Consider the following 22,950-nt stretch of genomic DNA (forward strand, 5'->3'; position numbering starts at 1 on the left):
GATTGGAGACAGTTTTTCCCATTCGACCAAGTTACTTGGATTACCAAACGAGAAGTGTTTCTGCAGTGTTTTTTTGTTTTTTTGTTTGTTTGTTTTGTTTTGTTTTGTTTTGTTTTGTTTTGTTTTTGTTTTTCTCACTCGTGGCATATAAACCAGCAATTTATATACTTACCTAAAATTACCTTATCCTCGTCCTACAGTTATAGCTAATACCGTAATAGACATTTATTTTGAAAGCAGAGTCGCTCTACTTCCTGTCTCATCGACAGAACTTGCGGCAGTCAAGCGGTCCAGTTGCTTCCATAGCAGGTTTTTAAAGCGCAGGACCGGGCCCTGGATCTGATTGATCCGGATCATTTCTAGGAAAAGATCAGACTACTGTTATTGTTTCATACGCTTACCCTCATCCTGTCACAGCGTCCCCCAGCCAGGTCTGTCGAGTTGAACTATTACCGTACAAGAAATAACACTGCACCTTCATAATAAAAGATTTTTATAGGAAAACAGCTATAACTATGAAGATTTTTTCACACAGATTTTTTTTTCTGTCTTTAGTGAGACCTCATTTTGTGTACGAGATAAAATGTCATTTACATTTATTTACATTTGTTTTCCTAATTTGTTCGACACGTGGACTTTATTTTGAAAATAAAGCTTGTTTTCCGGTTGTACTGATGGTGACAGGCAGATGTGATGACACGGGGAGATCACGTTTCAGGAGCGGTGGTTTTAGTGTGTGTGTGTGTGTGTGTGTGTGTGTGTGTGTGTGTGTGTGTGTGTGTGTGTGTGTGTGTGTGTGTGTGTGTGTGTGTGTGTGTGTGTGAATAAAAATCAGAGCGAGTGGTGACAGTGGGAAAACGTGACATGCCGATCATCATCAATCATCTGACACAGACCTGCAAATACCAGCGGCACGTTTCTGTTCTATCAGCTGGTAATCTCAGTTTCTTGATCGTGATCCTTTCTCAGTAGCTACACTGATAGTAGCATTATGACATGATGTCTTCTTTCTTGCTTTTCTTTATCCTCTTGAGGTCACAGAGGAGGCAGGTGTCTTTACACTAAACATGCACTTTTTGCATGCACAAGATTGAACATATAATAATAATAAGAATAAGAATAAGAATAAGAATAATGTAGTGCTGAAACAGCTGGGAGTAGGAATACAGCAAGTTTTTTTTATTGAAAGCCTCATTTCCCAAAAAAATGGGTTAGGTATAGTGGTAAAGGTTAAAAGGAGGAAAAGCTGACCACAGACCATACAGATGAGTCACAACATGATGAGACAATAGGGAACGTAGTACGTAGAACGTAAACTAAAAACAAGAACAGTGCAGTTCCTGAACCTTGTCACAGTCAAAACCACCACCAAAAGAGAGAAAGAAAACCTCCAAAATACTGAGAGGACTATATAAGATACATGGAAGATAAAGATGTGACCCATGCAAGTGCTGATTATTGTTAGAGGGTAGTTGTTGGGATTCCCCAAAACTACAGAGAAGCACTGAGGTAACCGGAGGGGCCAGGATGGGAATGTGAACGGGATGGGAACTGACCTCTCTCCTCAAGGGTAGGAATACAGTGGGGGGTAACTTGGTCTATACCATAAAGAAAGTGCTGAAAAGGGGAACTATTTGTAAGGCAAGATACATTGCAAAGGGGTACAACCCAAAAAAAGGCATAGACTACCATGAGACATTTGCTACAACAGCAAACCTCAGTTCAATTCGAGCATTGATGCAGGTAGCAGTTCATGACAGGCAAACGACATAACTGTTCATCAGATGGATGTACTTGGCATACTTGCATGCCCCAGTAGAGGAAGAGATTTTCTTGGAACAACCAGAGGGCTTTGAAAAGACTTCAGACACAAGTGAGAAGCTAGTGTACAAACTAAATTAATCCAGTAACAGACTAAAACAATCAGGAAGAATCTGATACAAACTTCTGAATGAGCATCTAGAAGAAAACAGCTTTGTGAGAAATCTGTCTGACCACTGTGGGTATAGAAAGCATTTAGGAAATGAAAGTATTATCATATTAATCTGGGTGGATGATTTTATCATTGCAGCTAGCAATGATGATCTGCTCAACAGGTTCAAATCCCAATTAAAAATGACGATCTGGGGAGAATATCATTCTTCCTTGGCATTGAGTTTGAACAAAAGGGAAAGGAAATGAGTCAGGAAAGGTACATCCTAAAAATGCTTTAAAAGTTTGGAATGTCAGATCTACCCCGTGTGAGCTAAAAATGGAAAGTGACAACAAGATGGTACCCATCAGAAAACATGGATGCAGACAATATTGACAAAACTGTAAGAAAGATTAGATTGGTTCAATCCAAAAGGCTCAAAGTTAAACTTGTATGAACATGTATATGGCTTTGGAAGATGAAAAGAAGTTGGGGTGTTAAATTATGTTTTGTCATCTTATAGTTCAAGTTGTATTATCTAATTTGTTAGAACAATATCCTCCCATATTATATTATTTATGACCAATTTATTTTATCCACCTACTTTTTAAGTCATACATACAACATCACTTTTATTTTTGCGTGTAGAAAGGCATTGTGGGTTATCTTGTTGTTTAGTTGTAATGGAGCACTTGCCATGGCTACTGATGATTTTCCCGGAGCTGTGACGAAAGGAATAAACACATGGAAAGATATCTATACATTTTATTTCATTAATATGGCAAATGGAAATGGAAACGCAACGTAAAGACAACACACCAGACAGTTGCATGAATGTCTGTCCTGTAAATTACCAAGCTCACAAAACTGACTAACCCACAGATTTATTGTGATGTTCACAATAACATCATATTGATAGATATAGGAAGTATACAAATTATATCAGTTTTATATTAAATTAAAAACATGGCACAATTCAGACACAATAGAAAAAAATTACCATATTTAACTCTTGACATTAACCATTGTACATTAGAAAGCAGGTATGGACCGGCCATCTGGCATACCAGGCAATGCCCGGTGGGCCAATGCACACTTTTGGGCCGGGCTGTCATAACTTAACCAAAAAAGTAGATTATAAATAATTTTTATTGACCGCGATGGCCAGGGCTGGACTGGGGCAAAAATCGGCCCTGGCATTTTTGGCTTAGACCGGCCCCTCATAATTAGCAGAGCACAACCGACTAGTAATTTATGTAGGTGTTCCCCGAAGGAATGTATTTTACTATTATCCCAAACCCAACTGTAATTATTGTGGTGAGGTGTGCATATGTTTACTCACTTGACTGGAAAAAAACACTCACAAACCCTGTCAGTCCTATGAACAAATATGTTACACCTCTCCTGACTTTAGAAGTCTATCAAATAATCACTGTGGAATGCAAATAAGTACATTCACTCAACACATAGTTCTACCTCCTTCAGTATATTCTATCTCAAGCATAATGTATCATCAGCATCCTAAATCTCTGAAGCTTAGCGTCTATTGTTAACTCCACCACATTTGTCTGCACTGTGTAGTTCAATTCTTTTATCCTTTTTATTGCAATCATCTCTGATATGTATTTTCTGAATTTCCCTGACATATGTAAAAAAAATAAATAGATAACAACAGCAAAAAAGATAATAATAATTTCACTGTACAGACCTAAGTACGTCTTGTTCTACTATTTTCTCTCCCTGTTCTCACACTGCCCTATTAAATGCTGACCAGACGTCATTGTGTTTGGACATGTTGCTAGGTGACAGTGTTCTTTCAGAGGAAAGTGTAACTTACCTGACACAAAGGACATCTGTGGGACTGTGAGATGACTCACCCGTGGCTTACAGCAGCTTCAATAAAACAACAATAGAAAACCCAGAAATCAACGTCCTGAAAGAGTCAAATTGCTGCAGGTAGGTTTCATCCTGCTGATGCGGTTTATAAACTCACGTTATAGACAAACGTTTTTAGAATTATTTCATCTGGATATGAGCATTGCATGAATCATGTTACTGTAGTGCAACTTGGTGAAATGGCATCACAATTTGAGGGTTGATATATGTAATTATTGAGTTGCATCAGCACCCACTTCATAAGAATTACCATAGGTGTGAAAAAGGTCAGAGTCAGACAAATTTGATTACAACTAGGGCTGGACTGTTAGTCCAATAAACTGCAGCCAATCCGAGGGTTTCAAGCTGAAAATCTCCCTGTTTTTCATAAAGACACCGGTGCCATCACCACTGCTGTCATTCAGGCCCCGATAATCCAGAAGATCAAGGAGAAGCTTGACCTGGATGTGTCTGTTTATCCTGAGCTGTATCAAACAGAAGCTCTCAGAAACAAAAAAAAGTTCATTGATTGCAGTCGTACACTGAATATTGCTGGTGAGTTTTGTGCTTTTTTCACCCTATGCATTGGAAGCTTATGTAGTCAGCCGTCTGTTACCATAGCGCTAACAGCTGTCAAAACCACCATGCAGCATTTTTTTGTGTTGCTTCACCCCAGTGCTCTGGAGTGCACCGTCAGCACTGTTGTCAAGCCCCCAAAAAATGTGATGCGGCCCTTACTGGAGGTGATGCCCAGCAAGCAGCTCACAGCTAGCTGTCACTCAAAGTGTCCACACCTTGAATAATTGATAGCTACATTTAAGCCTTAACATAATTTAAATTTGAGTTAAATATAAAAATGAATCCTTGGAGAGCTGTCATTAGTGGGGGAAATTAGCTAGACTGTTTTTTGTACCAGGCTCTGAACATGTTTGTTTTTGCTGTAAAGTTGGACCTTTTAACATGGGCTCTTATGGGGATCGACAGACCAGAACTACAGTCCTTTGTTCCCCCCTGCTAGCTTCCTGGTTTAAACAATGTTTGCACTTCTTTGCCTCACAGATCAGGGATTATGAATTTGTGTTGCTATCTCAATGCCATATACAGTAGCAGCCTTATCCTTACCAAATCAAACCATTTGATATGACTCCTACATGACTCAGATTCCTGTGTGTGCATGTGTGTGTGTGTGTGTGTGCAGATGCGAAGATGGCATTAGCAAGCGGTCAGTGGCTGGAAAAAGAGACGAGAGGAGAAGCCCCGTGTCCAAGGTTTGTCACTTTGTTTTTGTGCCGCATTTGCATCTGACAGTCTCAGACTGCGCTGACGATTCATTCTCTCTGCATCATCGTTTTGAACCATGTGATGACTTAAACTCATTCAAAGCTTTAAGACGTTGAGTGCTGTTAAGACAGAGAAAAAAGTGTGGTAGCTGATGGTTCGACTCTCTTATTGCCCCCATCATCTTTAACAGACATGGCCACGCCTTAGCTATGGCAGCAAACGTAGCCTTTGTGTTTGGCGGAGCCTCCAGCATCAACCAAGAGGTAACTCTAAAACATGCACTAAAACATTCTTTTAATTTGGATTTGACAAACAGGAGCCTTCTTCACATTCACAAACATTAAAAACACGTGGCTGAAAAATGGGCTCAGGATGGTACTGATCTGCTGATTTTCTTTTTATGTATTTAGGAGGACAGCCCTGTTTACTTCAACGACTTCTACATGCTAACAGGTACAATTCAAAGATGAAGGTATACATTATCTTGTGTGTTGAAGATTTTTTTTATTTTTTTTTAATTATTATATTTAAGGAAACATTGCGTTTTTAACCTTGACAGAAAGACCAGTTTGGTTGTGGTGTTAGTTTGCAGGATGGACTGTCTGCTAACAGCTGCATGCTGTACAGTAGGGGGTGATGACGCACCAAGAAATGTAGCAATGTGTCAGCAACAGGCAGTGAGGAGAAAGATTACCAGCAAATACAGTGGTAGCAATGATGTATTTTTGTTGGCTAACCTGGACATTAGCATTGCCCCGATAACCTCAACAAAAAGCCTAGAAAACTTTTGAAAATATTTTTGGATTAGCACTGAAAATAAGCTCAGCATCAAACATGAGAACGCAAGTTAATGTAACGTACACATGTTTTTCCACAAGATAATCTTAGAGCTAATATTAAGCTGTGAACTGTCACAGTTACTGATTGCTTGCTTTATTCTGCCTGCCCTGTCACCTGCCTCTCTCACTTACCAGCCAACTCTCCTCACCTGATCACACAGCCGTGTCTCATTACCTGTCAGCCTGGTATATATACTCCAGCCTCACAGACACACCATACGACACTCTCCAGTGTCTCCACATGGACTGATTCCTTGTTGCCAACCCTGCCTGCCTGATCCCCTGTAAACTCACATTTCAATTTAAAGCATTTAGCAGACACTGTTGTCCAAAGTACACAGTGCACATGCACTACCCCAGCCACTGATTGGCTAATGCAGCCTCACCAATTGTTGCCACCTGTTGCTCAGTTACATATATGGCAGTATGGTTAGGAACAGCATTTTTGAATTGTTCCAAAACCCCAACATCACACAAACCTTCAAATGTTCAATCCCAAGAGGCAGTTCGCCATCAGTTAAAGGTATTTACTGATCCTGTGAAAACAAAGGTGGGACTGTTTATCCTGCTTTCTACTCTTCCTGACTCACTGGCAATAAGCCTCAGAAAACATATCAAATATGTATATTACCGTCACGCAGTTATCCATGTCTCCCTCTTCATCCTCCTCTTGCTCATATTCCTCACTGTCCTGTCTTTCTCCCTGGTGTGCTGGCTCGACTGTGTCGCTAACATTAGTGCTAGCAGTATTAGCGCTAGTGCTAGCTGAAGCTGCACTTGATTTTAAAAACGGATCAGTCACTTTGCAGCATTTTTCACCGTCAGCCAGCAGTGCTCTCTGAATTTCTCTCTCTTCTCTCCGCTCCCCCTTGTGTCGCTTGATGCCGCCATTCATTTTTTTGCTAGCTTAATCTCAGTCAACTTCCAACTTCCAACTTTCAACAACCACGTGGACAGTCTACTCGATTCAGTCTCGAAAATCCCAGCCCATTTTAACTTTTGCAAACAAATAATCAAACTAAAAAAATGCAGGTATATTTGTTTTAATTCAAATCATGCACGTTTTTGAACATCTGAATAAGAAATTTCGCTACAAAACAATGCAGACTGATATAAAAGTTCGTGACTGTAAAAGGTAACCATGACTGTGATAGAGAGACTGGTATTTGGTATATAAAGATTAGATTGCCATAACTGCGAATGTGAAGGAATTGGGAAATTGTGGTTTTCAATTAGCGCAACTTTACTGATGCTTCAAAGTGTGCCGCTTTCTGATTGGTCGGCCAGCCCATACGGCCCACGACGGCAGGCGGCCCCTCTGGCATCTGCCCAAATTCCAGATTACCAGTCCGTCACTGCTTTAATCTGATCACTGGTTTGGAAATATTAACGCGTTAGATTACTCATTACTGAAAAAAGTGGTCAGATTAGAGAAACGCGTTACCAGCATCACTGGTTGTGTAGCTTAAGTGCAACATGGAGCTTGAAGATGTAAAGAAAAAAATAAAAAGAAGAATTAACTTTGAGCAAGTTTGGAGGTATGGAGCCATTTTAAACACGTCGTGGGCAGTGACAACATATAATTCAAAACAGATTTCTGTAGTTCAAACAACTCAGAATTGTAGTTGAGAACATCAGTTTTAACAGCCCACATATTTAAAAAAATGTCGGGTTTAAATCGAGCTTGGGCTCATAATTACAGTTAATGTGTCGGGCCAGGCCGGGCTCGGACACAACGTGCATCGGCTCGGGTCGGGTCGGGCTGTATTTTTTGGGCCCGATCTAAACTCTAATTGAGATTAGAGAGCAGAGTTGCCTTTCTTTCTTTTCAATACAAAAAGAAAGAAAGGCAAACAGCTCAACAGCCATAAGAGGCATGGCCCTGGATGGTGGATTGAAAACAAGGCGCATGGCAGCATTCTGGATACACTGCAACAGTTTACTCACAGAGGCTCGGAGTCCAGCCAAGAGTGAATTGCAGTAGTCGAGGTGGGAGATGGGGAGGGCAAAGCCACAGCACTGGTGTTCAGAGTGCAGGATAGTCTGTCCTCGCAGTCAGTGAGAGTGATACTGTGACGTTTTATGAAGGCTTGTGGTGGTGCGAAAAGAGATGTGTGCAAGTTGCAATATGGGTGTTGAAGGATGGGGGGAAAAGAGAGGAACATATGGGTGTCATCTGCATAACATTGGTAAGAGAATCAATGCGATGTGATTGCAGAGCTTAGTGATCTAGAGTGTAGTAAAAACAGAAGTGGACTGAGTGTGGAGGGACACTATTTTCCAGAGAGCAGGGTTTGGACAAGGAGCCATTCCATACGACCTGATAGATACTATTTGTCAGGTATGATGTGAACCACATTAGAGCAGAGTCAGTGATGCAGAATTAAGCCAGAGTGGAGAGGAGGATTTGCCTTCTGATCACTTGCCTTCTTTCTCCCACTCTGATTGTTACTGCTGCCTCTCTGGACTCTGCTCTGCCCATGGCTGTCTGGCAAAGCTTTTCAACTGGCTCCCAAGTGAGTTTTCCATTCTGCTTCCTGGTGGCTTACATAGGCTCGGAGACACTCTTGGCTTCGCCACCCTTGATAAAAACAAAAACCCTAATGTAAAATGCTCCTGATGGATTGGGTCGAAGTTCTTCCTCAGCTGGTGTATTGCCTTAGTCAGTCAGAGTAAAATGGATGTCCTATAAGCCTTTGCAGCTGCCATAGTTGAGAAACTCCATTATTAGTGTTCCCGGTGGCACTCTTGGGTCCCTCGCTGGTTAGATTCCAGACCCACCAGTCTTAATTTATTTAAACTGGATCTGGTTTCCAAATCCAAGAGCTTGTCCTCTAAAGTCTTATTTTTTGACTCCAGCATGTGGACTCTGGCCTGCAGACCAGCTACGTTGTCCTCAGCATTTGATATCCGCAGCCCCGCCTGTGACATTTGCTCAGTGCAGTCATTTATCTCCCTCCTCGTATTTACTGTCGCCGCCATAACTCCAAAAAATCTTGAAGAAAACTCAGTTGTCATTAAGCTTATAGTAGCCAGCACCGCATTCACCTTCACACCACAACTAAGCACATTACTATGCAGTTACTTACACATTTTCTATGAATTGATCAATCTACATGTTGTAAAGTTAGGGTTTGAATAGTTTGTAATCCATAAAGATGGATTAGTGAACAGATGAGTCTCAGTCTCAGTCTTCAGTGTGATGAAGCATAATGTCCCTGTCAACCTAAAGCAAAACCTGTGAAAACGTTAGCTTGCCCTTTAGCTCACTGGGTAGAGCGGGCGTCCCATGCACAGAGGCTTCGTCCCCACTGCAGAAGACCTGGTTCGACTCCCGGCTTGGGTCGCTGCGTGTCACTCCCCCTTTCTCTCATCCTGTGTCCTGTCACCTCTTCAGCTGAACTACCAAATAAAGCCGTAAAAAGGCCCAAAAAAAAAAAAAAAGTAGACGTAAACATTTAATACCTTAGAAGGCACTTCATCACAGGAAAGAAAATGCCACAGAGTAACCAGAGATTTTTGTTGTTGTTGTTTGTAGTGTCTCCTGATGACATGACATGGGAGGAGATTCCACAGAATGGAGAAGTGCCCTCAGCTAGAGAAGGGCACGTTCTTTGGTGAGCAGCAAAATTGACTTGGTTGTTATTTGGGGTGGATTATCGTGAAATAACACTAAAAAAATAAAAGCACTGAAAGGTTAATGTCAGCAATGTGCATTTGCTGTTTCCAGTCTGAAGATAATTTGCAATCAGCTTGTGTTAGCTAGCTCACATGCTAAATGGACAGCATACAGTTAGATTGTAAGAGATCTTGTGTTAAGCAAGAGGCATTGAGCGACTGCCTCAGTGAGCTGATGGCTATGTGGAGATGCTTCTCAGTGGGATCTGTAGTACAAGCAGTGGCAGTATGTTAAGAAAGGGCATAATCTTGTTTCTCCTGAAGTGTCGTGAAAGGGAAGTTGTATCTGTTTGGAGGAGTGTCCAGCCCCGATGCCGCTGTGTGTCTCCCAGGAGTCTACAGATTCGATATAGGTAAGTGTATATTATCAAACCATAACAGGTGAGGGTGTTACAGTAGGTTGAGTAAAAGGAGGAGCCCATCAGCTTTGTTTGTGCCTAAGCTTTTTCGTTGCTGTTTGCATTGAGGAAGTAAACAACAAAGCCAAACAGCACTGCGATGCCATTTCCACTGTCTCACAGTGTCTCTGACTTGGGAGTGCTTAGCAGTCAGGGGTGTGGCCCTCAGGAGCCTGAGACACAGTGCTGTTGCTGTGGGAGACAACATCTACGTGTATGGAGGCATTCTGGGAGGAAATCCAACCAACGATCTCATGGTCTTCAACACAGGTTCATACATGATTAAAGGACAATAGTTCTGGATGTTTTTACCCCATCGACTTCTTCATACTAGCAGATCATTTTCCAAATCCATCCATCAGTTTTTAAACTGAATTGTTTTCTTTCTTGTTTTCATGAAAAGCAATTTAAAGACTAATATATTTGTGTATGTGATTTAAATTGTGTTTTCCCCTGACTCTCTTTCTCAGTGTCTCTTACCTGGACTCCAGTAAAAACTAGTGGATTGCTGCCTCCTGCCCTGTAAGACTTTTAAAGTTTGTAAATTGGTTACAGTATAGTCGTATTAAAATGTAGAGGGGGTTCTTATATCTCTGCTCGCAGTGTTGGACCTTAGTACATTAACTCAAGTAATGTAGTGAAGTACAATTACAAGGTACTTTTACTTTAGTTAAGCGTTTCTGTTTTCTGTTACTTGTACTCCACTACCATTCAGAGACAAACACAGCATCTGTATTCCACCAACTTGACAAATGTAGTAAATAATTACTTTGTGGACTAGATAATTAGTATTTAGTTAATTGAAAATACAATTCAAAACACATGTAGGAGGAGGTATACTATAGTATAGATAGTATAACTTCAGGCTAGGCAAACTATGAACACCATTTTCCCTTTAGGCTTAATTGCAACTTCTGTCTAAATCTAGGCTTTCGCTTTTGCCAGATAAAAGCCGAAATCTTTCTATCCAACATTTGAAGTTGGAAGCTGGTATCCAAATAGGCAGCAATTGAAAGAAGTATGATTATCGAGGAAGTATGTTTATCCTAACTGTTTCGATTCTACCACGGAGGGACAGAGAGAGAATCTCCCATTGAGTCAAGTCTGGTTTTAATTGTGTGATTAATCTGCCATAATTCTCATTAAAGAGTTTGTGTTGTAATCATTATGCCTACATATCTGAATCCCCTATTGGGCCAATTAAATGTAACGTCTTTATCTATTCTGTTGGCCACTTGCCCACTAGCATCATGGCCTCTGATTTTGTTTCGTTAACTTTGTAACCTGATTAACCTGTTTTCCCAAATTACCAAATTAAATAGCACTGGAATTGAATTCAAGGGGTCAGTAATAAACAGAATAACATCATGCACATATCGCAAGGTATCATGAGTCACCCCACCTACTAATACTCCCTGAATTCTAGGGCCGACTCGTATCATTTCTGCCGAGGGTTCAATGCTAATAGCGAACAGTAGACCCTATTCTCCCGAAACTGAATATTTCTTTGTGTCCAAGCCTGCAGCAGCACCTTTTGTTTCACATTAAAATCCAGAAACCGAGCTATAACGGATCTCTCTGGATCTACTCTGTTCTCTGCATCGGTCAGTCTTCTGTCTAGCCTTTCAGTTTGTTGTTTTAGTTCCTTCATGGATGACTCCGCTCGTTGGAGAGAGGTTTTCAAATCCCGAAAAGAGTCACTGTTCTCCTGTCAAAGTTTCCTCAGCTCCGCCCGCATCGCTGATTCCCCACTAGCATCGCGGGCGGATTTCAACGGTGTAGCTTCGGCTACCGTTAGCTGCTTGGAACCTGTTATAATGTCGTCATTTTTACCGACTACTAGCACTGCTGCTAAGCACCAGAGGAGAAGCCAAGAACATGCAAGGTTTTCAAGCATATTAATCACATTGCTTGTGGTGCTGTGACATGCAGTTACATTTCTGGGGAAGGTGCAGTGATGTAAGGCAAGCACCTATGCAGAGGTTACACTTTAGTTAAGGCGTTGATTCAACAAATAACCACATCCCATTCTTGGTTGGAGGAAGAATGTTAACAGTTATAAACCCTGGCTGGAGTGGGACTCTTCCACTCAGTAAGCCTCTGCTCAGCAGCATTTGGTCATCAGCCTCCGTCATGTTTAAACAGTGGCTGGGCAAGGGGTGTCACAAAGTGCAATTAATCTCAATTGATTATTTTTTTAAATTATTTTTTCTATAATTAAGCTATCGAAATCAACTGTTATATTGACAGCCCTAATTTTTACATGAGTACTGCTTTTTTACTTCTGTTTCCCATTTTGTAATACGAGTTTTGAATAATACCTCATCCTGATAGCAATGGTGTAACACTAATTTTTGTACTGTGACACAGTGTGTGTGTGTGTGTGTGTGTGTGTGTGTGTGTGTGTGTGTGTGTGTGTCTGTGTGTGTGTGTGTGTAGCTGTGATCAGAGTTTTGCTCTTGTTGGAGATCAGGTGTTCATGTATGGAGGTTATGAAGCAGCTGGAGACCCCTGTAAAGATCTCCATGTTCTCAACACAGGTATACACTGATTCTGATTGTCTCTGAAATATTCTGAACCTCTGTATTTGTGTAAAGTACGACACTACAACTGAACTTTGGTCAGCCATCCACATAAATGCAGACCACAAATTAATAAACGTAATTTGAGGGACACAGGTATTTAGCCTTTTTCAAAAATGTTACAGTAATTACATTGAAAAAGAGAGATGAATATTAAATATAATTTTCAGTATTTTACATGAACTGATTTACATTTAAATGTAGTCAGTCCTGGACTTCCATTTAAAAAGATACCATAAAGATAAACAGTTCAGACTTGTGATCACTACAGATTAATTAATAGTTTCTGACCTCTTTGTTTCTCCTGTTTTTAGACAACTTAGTGTGGCAGAAATGGGAAGTGAAGGGAGAATCTCCTGCTGCCTGCAGTGGGCACACGCTGACTGCACACCATGATAAAGTACACACAATCACTCACACGCACACACACACACACACACACACACACACACTGTTGTTATAATAAGTAATTGAGTGCTTGCCACCTTTACCTCTGAAGTTTTCAGTGTAGAGGTAATGGCTGTCATGGTCAGGGGTAGTGACTGTCGATGCAGCGCTGTGGCTGCACCCTGCTGCTGCAGATTCAAAATAGAAAAGCCTTCAGGCAGCAGCTGTCTTACAGCACACTGACTATCATAAATGTGATTACGTCTCTTTAAAAGCGAGGGACATCAAGCTGTATACATCCACCCAAGTACATAAATGCAATACAAATGATGTATTAGTAGTACTAATTTATTATTATTTATTCATTTATCATTCTTTGTTGTGATTACACTGAATGTTTTTGAAATCCTTTGGAGGATATCTACCTGTTTGGCGGCAAAAGTAAAAATCAGGACGGCACAGTGACGTCTTCCAGTGAAATCCATAAACTCAGTATTGGTGAGTGAGATGCAGCACATTGGATGATATTTAAACTATGAATTATTGTTAAGAAAGTCACAGGGTTGATTCATATTTACACAACGTGGCGTTCCAGCTAAGATGAAGTGGAAGGTTCCTCTGTACGTTGGGATTCCTCCCAGCCAACGTAACGGACACACTGCCTTCATCCTCCACAGCCATGTCAGTGTGAAATTCAAACTTATTATTATTATTATTATTATTATTATTATTATTATTATTATTATTATTATTATTATTATTATTATTATTATACATAAACTCTTTCTCTGTGTTTATTTGGTTGACAGCTGTTTGTATTTGGAGGCAAGAATGAAGAGCAGGAGTTTAATGACCTGAAGGTGATGAAACTCATTAACCCCTCAGAGAGACAACCAGGTAATTTACTTGAATTTATTTTTGTTTTAATTAGATTTCTAGCTTTTTTTTTTATAGCTATGACCTATATCTTTTAAAATACACGAAAATGTCCACAAAATGTATGAATGTAGACTGAATTTACATGTTTAATGTAATATAACATGAATTTTTCATAGATTTTTTTGGCTATCTGTTTCAGATACCTTGTAAAATATGGAGGTTATCACAACAAATCCTTAGCATGAATTTGTTTTTATCAACTTTCAAGCAATACATTTCACAAACTAGTTAGTGACTTTACAAGACACCAGATACTGTGATGTATAAGACAGTCCTGAGAGGATTGGAGTAGAAGATGGCCCACATTTCCCATCATGCAGTCCCATCATTGGGCACTGAGTACTCCACTGGCATTCCAGCCAGTGTTTCTTCCTGTCTAATGGTTAACATTCTTTCTCAAACAAAACATGGGCTGTGTTTATTGGTCAGATGTTGTACCATGGCTAGCAGACTGCCGTTACAGCATGATTAACATCATTAGCATGGATAGCAATAGCAGTGATATTAGCATGGATACAAACAGCATGGATATTAGCAGTGACAGCGATAGCAGTCACTGAGAAAGGAGGCCTTCTTAGAGTGAGCAAAGTTTATTAAAGGTCAACGAGACAGCTTTGCTGCTAAAATTTCTGTCTGCTCCAGTGATTAACAAGTGTTTCCTCTGAGCTCAGCCACCAACCGTCTTTCACCACTCACTAATTACAAGATGCCCTAATCTTACAGGCAAGTTTAAGAAAATTAAGTTATTGTCAATTGTTAAAAGATTGTCAGGAAAGGACTCATATATAATATAAAAGATCATAATAATACCAGAACACACTGGCGTGGGGCTTCAAAAGAACAGCAACCAGACGGAAATAAAATCCATCTACAGTTAAATATTTGTTAATGCTTATGGCAAATATGTGTTGAAAAGATCAAACAACATCACAATAATTTAGTTATTCTTACAGCCTAACCGACAGTGGAGTTGTAACGTAAAATTTTGTAATGAGGGAGCTGCTAGACTGTGTGGTGTTAAACTAAATCCTCTGGGGAACAGGGAAGCATCACAAAATGTTATTATTATCTGGCAATGGCATTTTATTTGACAAGAATACACGTGTAGATTATTTATTTTACACATGCAAATGACAAAAGTAGTAGTTGGAAGATAAGGACAGGACCTTTTCTCCACAGTGATGAAAGAGATCCTGTCAGAGTTTGGTCTGCAGGGAGTCAGCCACAGGTCAGCAGCTGCTCAACACACCCGTTGTTTCTGTTTCGTTGCTGTGTGTGTACAGTGTGTGTGTGTGTGTGTGTGTGCGGTTTGAGCCTCATGACATGTGCTGCTGAGTTTCATTTCTCAGTTTCAACACTTTGGTTTCATTCTGGTTTTGAATATTTAGCTTCACACCCACAAAAGTTCCCAATGTCCGCTATGAGTTGAGTGACGTCCCATCCAGCCAGCCAAAGAACACAGCAACTAATGCACAGGTGATGGACACAAGATGGATATATCACAATTGGTATTTATAATATAGCTGGCAACATATCTTCAGTGATATGGAAAATCTTCAAAAAGATGTGAATCATTAAGTTTTTCTGTTTCGAAAGCACACCCTCTGTGTATAGTTTTGATATGAACAATTTTGTGAGAGTAGACAACTGATTTCATTCACATGTGGAAGGGCCCCAAAGCTAAATTCAGCCAGTACCCCAGAAAGGCTGTGAACGAGGAGGAGTAGAAGCTATAGAGGGAAATGAGGATAACAGAAGTAGCAGTGACAGTTGTAGTGCAGTGATAGCAGCAACAGGCCAGTAGCTGTAGTTCTGGCAGTAGCATAGCAGCAGTACTATCAGATAGAAGTGGAAGTAGTGGCACATGTTGCTGTCGAAGTTGGTGGAGCAGTAGCAGGAGTAGTAGGAATAGCAACATTAATCACAGAAGGTAGTTGAACCAGTAGCAGTAGTAGTTGTACAGTAGCAAAAGTAGTTGTGGCAGTAGTAGGGTACTGTGGGGAGTAATAGATATGGTAGTAGTAATTCAGGTAGTTGATATACTTGTTGAACTATGATGTACGCTCACATTAATAATAACTCTACTTAATTTTCCATCCTACAGGTGTTTGTTCACAGAGACTTCAGTGCAGTTCGAGATCAGGCCATGAAAATGATCCAAACAGCCTTTACTTTGTTGGATCAGGAGTTCCAGAAACTGGATCGGTACATCTATCAACTTTGCTCACGTTTGTGTGCTATGTTTCACATATTTCAGACCATAAATATCAACACAAGCAATAAGAATGTCTCACAAGAACATATCCACCATTTGTTTATGTTAATGTTAATCAGTAAAGTAAGGCTCAAGTTGAAGAGATCATCTGGTTGACTATTTGATGAACTCTCTACATATCTGCATAACTAGCAACTTATATGGATTTTCACTGCTGAATTTCTTTTTTCCAGAGAGAAGTCAGAGTTGTCTAAAACTGCTGCTGCAGTGCAGAAAGAGAAAGAAGTTAATGAAGTCCACAGACAACGACAGCAACAGGTTCATCACCGCCTTGTTCCAGTCTAATATTCTAAAATTCAGTTTCATCCATTCTATCTACTTTAATCAAATTTAATCGAATCCAATCTAATCAGACGTGATCTTCTCTAGTTTAACTTTAAAACTAGTCGAATCCTTTAATTCATTCACTCATTACTTAATTTCTCTTGCTATGTTTACTGTCAAGCACCAAAAATAATTGCAATAAACCAGATTTTGATTCTGATCTATACTAGTGCATTGCCTGTAGGAAGCATGTATTCCTATAGAAAAGTGGGAGGTTAAGTAGCTTTTTCATGGATGGCCAAATGAGGTTGTGTTTGAAGGTGGGACGTCAGGGATATAATTGGCTGTTTTTGACTACTTTTGATTATACTATTATATTTCACTTTAAAAATTATTTACCTTGCCTTGTTTGGTGTCATTATTTTCAGCACAACCTCACATGTGACTGTACAGTTATTCTTTCAATTTGAAATTACTTTATTTCATTACTTTATTAACACAATGGACCTAATATCACAAAATAACATAAAATCAGAGTAGGAAAAAGTTAGATTTTTTACTGTGAAAACCACAAATATGTTTAACGAACCATTTTTATAAGTTAAAATGCTAATTTAAATTGTTTGCTAAATTTGTGCATACGTTTTTGAAATTTACAAAGTTATATGTAACTATTTACATTTAAATGCAGGCAATGCCTCAGGCTCAGGGCTCCTCAGCTCATTCCTGCCTGTTCCACATTCAGCAGTCTCCTCCTTGTTTTGACTCACAACACAAAAAACAACTACACTACACACTAAACACACTGCACTAAACACTATATAACATACTACCTATACACTCCAAACACGTTATATGTCACAAATCTCTCAACTCTCAGAACTCATCATCTCTGACACTGTCTGTATCACCGCCGGCGTCCCTCACACAACTTCCCCTGTTCCTCAACAACCAAACTTGCTGCTTGGACACTTTCGTGACAAAAGCCTGTTTTTTTACCATTTCTTCCTGCACCAGACACAAAGCAAACGTGAAAGCAATGTTTGCAATAAAGCGTGGCGGACATTATTTACCCTAAGTCCGGTTTTGGACCTGCCGGTCTAGCTACACACGAACATCCACAGATTCCGATTCCACTTGTTTAGTCTCATTAATCCACAACAGTCAGTTTAGATGCACAGAACGGCAAAATCCTGGTCCAGCTCGCACCACTGCAGGTATAAATCTGCTTGTTTCTTAAGGTATGTTGTGGAAGTGAGCTCTGCAGTGATTGGCTCTGGTGCGCACGTGACTATGGTGACTACGGTTTACAATGCTAGTGGAATTGGTAAAGCATTTCTGAAATAATTTGTTAATGGTATCATTGTAGTCCAAACTAATCCGACTTTGCACACCCTTGAACCACGCAGCAGCCATGTTGAAACTTTCAGGTCAGTCTGATCCTGATCTGCAGAGATATTTGAGGCACACACACACACACAGACAGACACACAGACACAGACAGAGATTTCTTGCTTTTATAGAGAGATAATGATCTGTTGACAGGAGCTGCAGGAGATGCTGGAAAAACATCGCTCTCAAAATGAGGCATGGCTCCGAATGAGAGCTGAGGAGAATGACCGTGAGAGGAGGGAGCTGTGCAGACTCAGAGTCAGTCATCACACTCACACACACAAGTCCCATTTCTTGCTGTTCTAACTTTCTGTCTGGTTGCTGTACTGCCACATACCTATCTGTCTGTCTGCTGGGTCTCTCCGTAGGAGGAGGTGTTACAGGAACAGGAGAGGCTGAAGGAGGAGCAGAGCAGCATCCAGAAACGCAGTGAACATCTTCTGTCCATCATGCAGCAGTTCAAAGGAATGTGAGATGGATAGGGATCTTTAAGTGGTGGGTAGATTACAAATAAAACTGTTCTGGATGGAAAGGAGAGTACTCTGAGGGACTTCTCTGTATGTTATTAACTTTCCTTCAATAAAAATACTTTGCAACTCACCACACATAGCACTACATTACATTTTATATAAATTGAATGTTATATAAATCTGGCCCTTACTGATATATGAACAAACCCCACTGTCTGTATTTGGGACCTTTTCTTCCCACTAGTCTGAAAGGAGTCATGTTATGGAAACAAAATATCAAGTGTACTAGTGCATGAATAAATGGTGTTGTCTATCTGTACTCTCTCCTCTGAGTAGTAGAAGTTTCTTTAGTAAACCAGGGTGTAGACCAGTGTGTTACAGTAGAAAGAGGTGCAAGTGAGTATGAGAGACGGCAGATGGTTATCTTTAATAACATTCGTTTCGTGTCTCACTATGAATAACACCCATGTGTGCCCTCAACAGAAGCTCTTTATTACATTATGCCAGCCCATGGGCTGGCCCTGATGGTGTGAATGTCGTAAGGCCACCCGCCCTTCTCTATATAAGGGGCTGACGTGCTGTCATTCATTATTCAAAAACCTCTTCTCGCTTCACAGAAGCCGAAGCCCACAATGGAACAACTTCATCAGAGCCTGGCTTAACTGTTCCAAGACACGAGCAAACAACTTGGTCACCAAACGCTTGTTTTTTGTTCACTGTTCGGTCTGAAGAGCAGCTCAAACTTAGTTAGCCAGCTAGGAGCATTTCAAGTTGACTGCATCGGGCTAGCGGTCAGAGTAGAAATACTTGTTGCTAGCAAAAGAGCTACGGAGAGTAGCAATATTCCCGATAGGCTAGGTAGCAATACCCAAGTCTTTTAAGCATTAGCCCACAGAGTAGCAATACTCCCTAAGGCTAATGTTTACACAAACCATATGGAGTGACATCACTGTTTGCCCGTAATAAAGAGAAGAAAATAGAAATATTTTTCCCAAATTCACTAGCCAAACAGTAGCGATACTGTGCTTTTACCACACCACTGCTTCACAACTAAGGTACGTGCATAAAGCTAACAGTATACAGCGACTCGCAGGTGTTTACGCGACTCAACTAATGAGGCTTATTGGCTAGCGCACCTGAAGGTAGCTAATTATGGCTTCGCCACAAATACAGACGGCCTACTACAGAGGGCAGTAAACCACAGGTGCAAGCCTGTCAGTGCGGTAATAATATATCACAATGGGAGACTGTGTGCAGTACGCTCAGGCAGCTCTAACCTCACCTAGCAAGAGCATCCACTGTGTTCGATTTTCCTTCAAGCTGTTACAGCGAAGGCTAGTGCATCAGGTTAACCTTTCGGGGGGAAACCCTCTCTTGAGAATGGCGGGAATGCCTCAAGAACAGCCAGAGCTCACCGCTAGCTTGGAGCAATCCACAGCTGCAGGGGCAAGCTGGGCGACCTGCTGGATGAGCTTCGCCCCCTGCTGCAAGAGCCGATGGAGCCCGTATATGTGCCGGAGCTACTTCTGAATGTTGTGGACAGCAGGTCCAATGGCAACATCGCCGATGACAACTCCTTGTTAGCGCCATCGAATCGGGCTGCAAAGTTCCACCGTCAACTTCACTGGATCTGGACATGGAGGAGGTGTGTGAATGCATGGCTGCAAAGCTGAACATCCAATGGCCAGCAGTGCAAGACAACCAAGACTTGCTATGATGGAATAAGGCTGTCCAAGATGAAGAAGTTGGGAGAACAGCAACTTACCATCTGCCCAGAACTCCTGGATGAGCTGGCCACTACGTGAAGAGCCAAGCCATACTGAGACTTCACTTTAATGAAATAAATAAATATTGAAAACAGTTATAACATTAATGCATTTCAAGGGCGTTTCTCAAGACAATTTATCACACCACATGGACATTCTACTCTCTCAGAGCCTCCTCCTGCTGTAGCACGTTACCAACATCATGTATATTGTATGAATACAAATCCCTTTGTGTTATTCAGATGTAGAAACAGTGAAATCTAGATTAATCCAACAAAATGTAAATGCAGCATCACAGCTCTGACAGGAGGAATTTCATTCAAATAATTGCTTCAAAAACTGCTTACAGGGGCATTGAACTGAGACAGCCTCCACTGTTTTTACTTTATTTTTTATTTCTAAATAATTAGTATCATAACTAACTTGAAATTGGCAGAATAAATCAGATGAGAGTCTTATATGTATAAAGAATTAAAAAAAAACAGTGGAGGCTGTCTGAGGCCCCTCTCACCCCTCACAATACATAATGGTTCAGTCCACCCCTGCAGCTGTAGGTGCAGAAGATGTGTCTCCAAACAGCTGAAGGAGCAGAGTGGCTGCTGCTCATCAACAAGCTGAACCACAGAGTCTTAAATGAAAGGAAAAGGAAGAAAGGGACAGAAAGCAAGGAGAGGGAAGACAACTCCTCACACATTTCTCTCTTAAGAAAGGTGAGCACAGTTCACAGCTAGCACAGTTTAACAACAGTTAAAGCTGATGTCAGCAGCTGTAAAGATTGAAGGCAGTCAGACAGCCATGAGTCTAGTTTCTCAGTCTGAGCAGCAGCAGGTTCCTCATCCTCATCTCATCCCTCATTAAGTGCTGACTGAAAGTTATTATTACAGGTAATCATTTCACATTGAGGTCGCGGACCTCGTGGTAAAAACAGTTCAGCTTTGGAGCGATATTTAGCTTCTTTCTCAATAAGCCCATGACGGCCTTCAGAAGACAGTAATGTCATTTTCAGAGGGTTAAAGGAGAGTTGTAAAATAATAATAGCCTATAATCCATATTTATTTCAGAATGATTTTCATGTATTAAAAACAGTTCTGAAATAAAAAGAGCATGTGTATGTGTATATGTAACATAGTTCAAATACAGCTATCACTACAACAGAGTGTTTGGTCAGTAGTTTGGGACTCTCACCTTCCTGCTGTGCAGTAGGAACAGAGGAGAACATTCCTGCTGCATGCAGACTGTGTGACTCATTACAACTCTCAGTTCACAATCAGAGAAATGTTTAGATTTTCTGGAAATCAGAAGATTCAATCACAACAACCATATAGCCTCATATATGTATTTTTTCACCCCAAATCCAAAGCCACCACCTGTGAGTCTTCAGCTGTGGAGATAAATTAGACCTGCATGCAGGACTACAAGGGAGACAGTGAGCAGTAACCAAGTAGCTGTCATGTTGCTCTTCACAAATATGGGAATATGGGAAAAATATCATTAAAATGCAGTTTTATATAAAACAGCATCACATTTTTTTGCCATCTTATGCAAGAGCCCAATTAGATTTCATTTCATGGGGCCCAACATCCCTGGTGGTGCCCCTGACTGCTCAGACACGGAATGTATCATAAGTCATTTTATCAATTGGCTGGACTGTTCATCTGGATGTACTGTCTGTCTGTCTTTCTCTCTAGCCTCCTGCACCGTCGCATTCAACAGCAGGAGGGATCACTATTAAGCAAGGAAAAACAGCGTAATGCGCCAGCCAGTACCCCTGTATTTCCTCTCGGTTGCACTATTTGGCAGAACAAGCGAGGGGCGGGGAGAGCGTATGAGAGGTGTCAAGCTTGCAGCAATACGGCCGGAAGTAGAGTGATGGCAAAAGAATAGGGGCGTGTGTTTATTCTCCATCATCTCCTCTTCCCTTTATTCTCTAGGTTTGCTTTAAATGTGTTTTACCAAAATTATTTGCTTAATATCCATTTATGGTGGTGATTGTGCTTTTTTTGTTTATTTGTTTTTCACTCAAAGAAACTGACAAAGTGATTGTTTAAAGCAATGTTTCACATGCGCTCAAAAACTATAATAAATAAGGAGTCACATAACATTATATGTGTATGAAAATAAAGCAGAGGGGACTTTAAAAAGTGGAAGAAATGGAAGAAAAAACGGGATTCAGTTGGGCTGAACAATTTCATAGTTCTTCACTGAACACAACTGAAGTTCTTTTGTTAATTTGTAGCCAAATTAAATTCCATTTAAAGGGAAAAAAGCAACTCATGTTCAAAGGAGATGAATGTGTGAGTCATTAAATTAATATTTGTGAAAGCAGAAATTACATAATAATGCCTGCATGATTTTTGCTGTATTGATATTTATCACTAATGTGTCCGATATCTGATCCCTTGAGCAAAGACAAAAAATCTTAATAGGGTTACTTATATTTGCTATACATTCTACAAGATAATGTTGGATTGCGTGGCATCTCTTTTAGCCTAGCTTCTGCTGTGAGGTTGCTGATAAATAAACAGCTGCTAAATCAGACTTAAATTCTTAATTTCCATTTAAGTTTCTGCATCGTTTCAGTAGGCCTACACTTAAATTAATCCAAAAATGTTTTAATTGTGTACTAACCTAGGGTGAACATGTCCTTTGGTCCTCAGTAGACCAACTGGACACACAGAGAAAAAAACTGAAATCCTCCTGAAACCGAGGAAGACCAGGGAATACTGTTCCTTTAGAGAAATCGATGATCTGATTACCACGACCTCAGCTATCTCTTCTCATTTGCCATTTCATTTTATTATCATTTTTATAATGTTCACCTCATTTTTGGGCTCGTCTCAGTCATTTATTGTGAAAGGCTTAACCGGACATCCCGCCTTTCACCCTGTCTAC

At 40.5% G+C, this 22,950-nt stretch overlaps 1 protein-coding gene across 4 annotated transcripts; it reads left to right on the forward strand.

Moving 5' to 3' along the window:
• The first annotated feature begins 316 nt into the window (after positions 1-316).
• On the forward strand, positions 317-18,588 carry zmp:0000001301 (rab9 effector protein with kelch motifs). Of its 4 annotated transcripts, none has more exons than XM_037117496.1 (20): positions 317-431; positions 3,715-3,868; positions 4,986-5,055; positions 5,259-5,331; positions 5,479-5,521; positions 9,446-9,524; positions 9,850-9,938; positions 10,107-10,253; positions 10,454-10,505; positions 12,423-12,523; positions 12,880-12,965; positions 13,369-13,450; positions 13,548-13,633; positions 13,762-13,849; positions 15,071-15,119; positions 15,280-15,367; positions 15,996-16,096; positions 16,340-16,424; positions 17,976-18,080; positions 18,191-18,588. In XM_037117496.1, exons 3-20 carry the CDS (start codon positions 4,994-4,996, stop codon positions 18,293-18,295), a joined length of 1,521 nt encoding a protein of 506 aa, XP_036973391.1. In that variant the 5' UTR covers positions 317-431; positions 3,715-3,868; positions 4,986-4,993; the 3' UTR covers positions 18,296-18,588. The 4 variants fall into 4 exon arrangements, with proteins under 4 accessions (XP_036973391.1, XP_036973394.1, XP_036973390.1 ...); XM_037117499.1 differs by lacking the exon at positions 317-431 and adding an exon at positions 823-934 and having other exon boundaries at positions 15,996-16,119; XM_037117495.1 differs by lacking the exon at positions 317-431 and adding an exon at positions 823-934.
• Positions 18,589-22,950: the final 4,362 nt, after the last annotated feature.

The sequence above is a fragment of the Acanthopagrus latus genome, chromosome 12, assembly GCF_904848185.1.
Source record: "Acanthopagrus latus isolate v.2019 chromosome 12, fAcaLat1.1, whole genome shotgun sequence".
Taxonomy (NCBI): Eukaryota; Metazoa; Chordata; class Actinopteri; order Spariformes; family Sparidae; genus Acanthopagrus; species Acanthopagrus latus.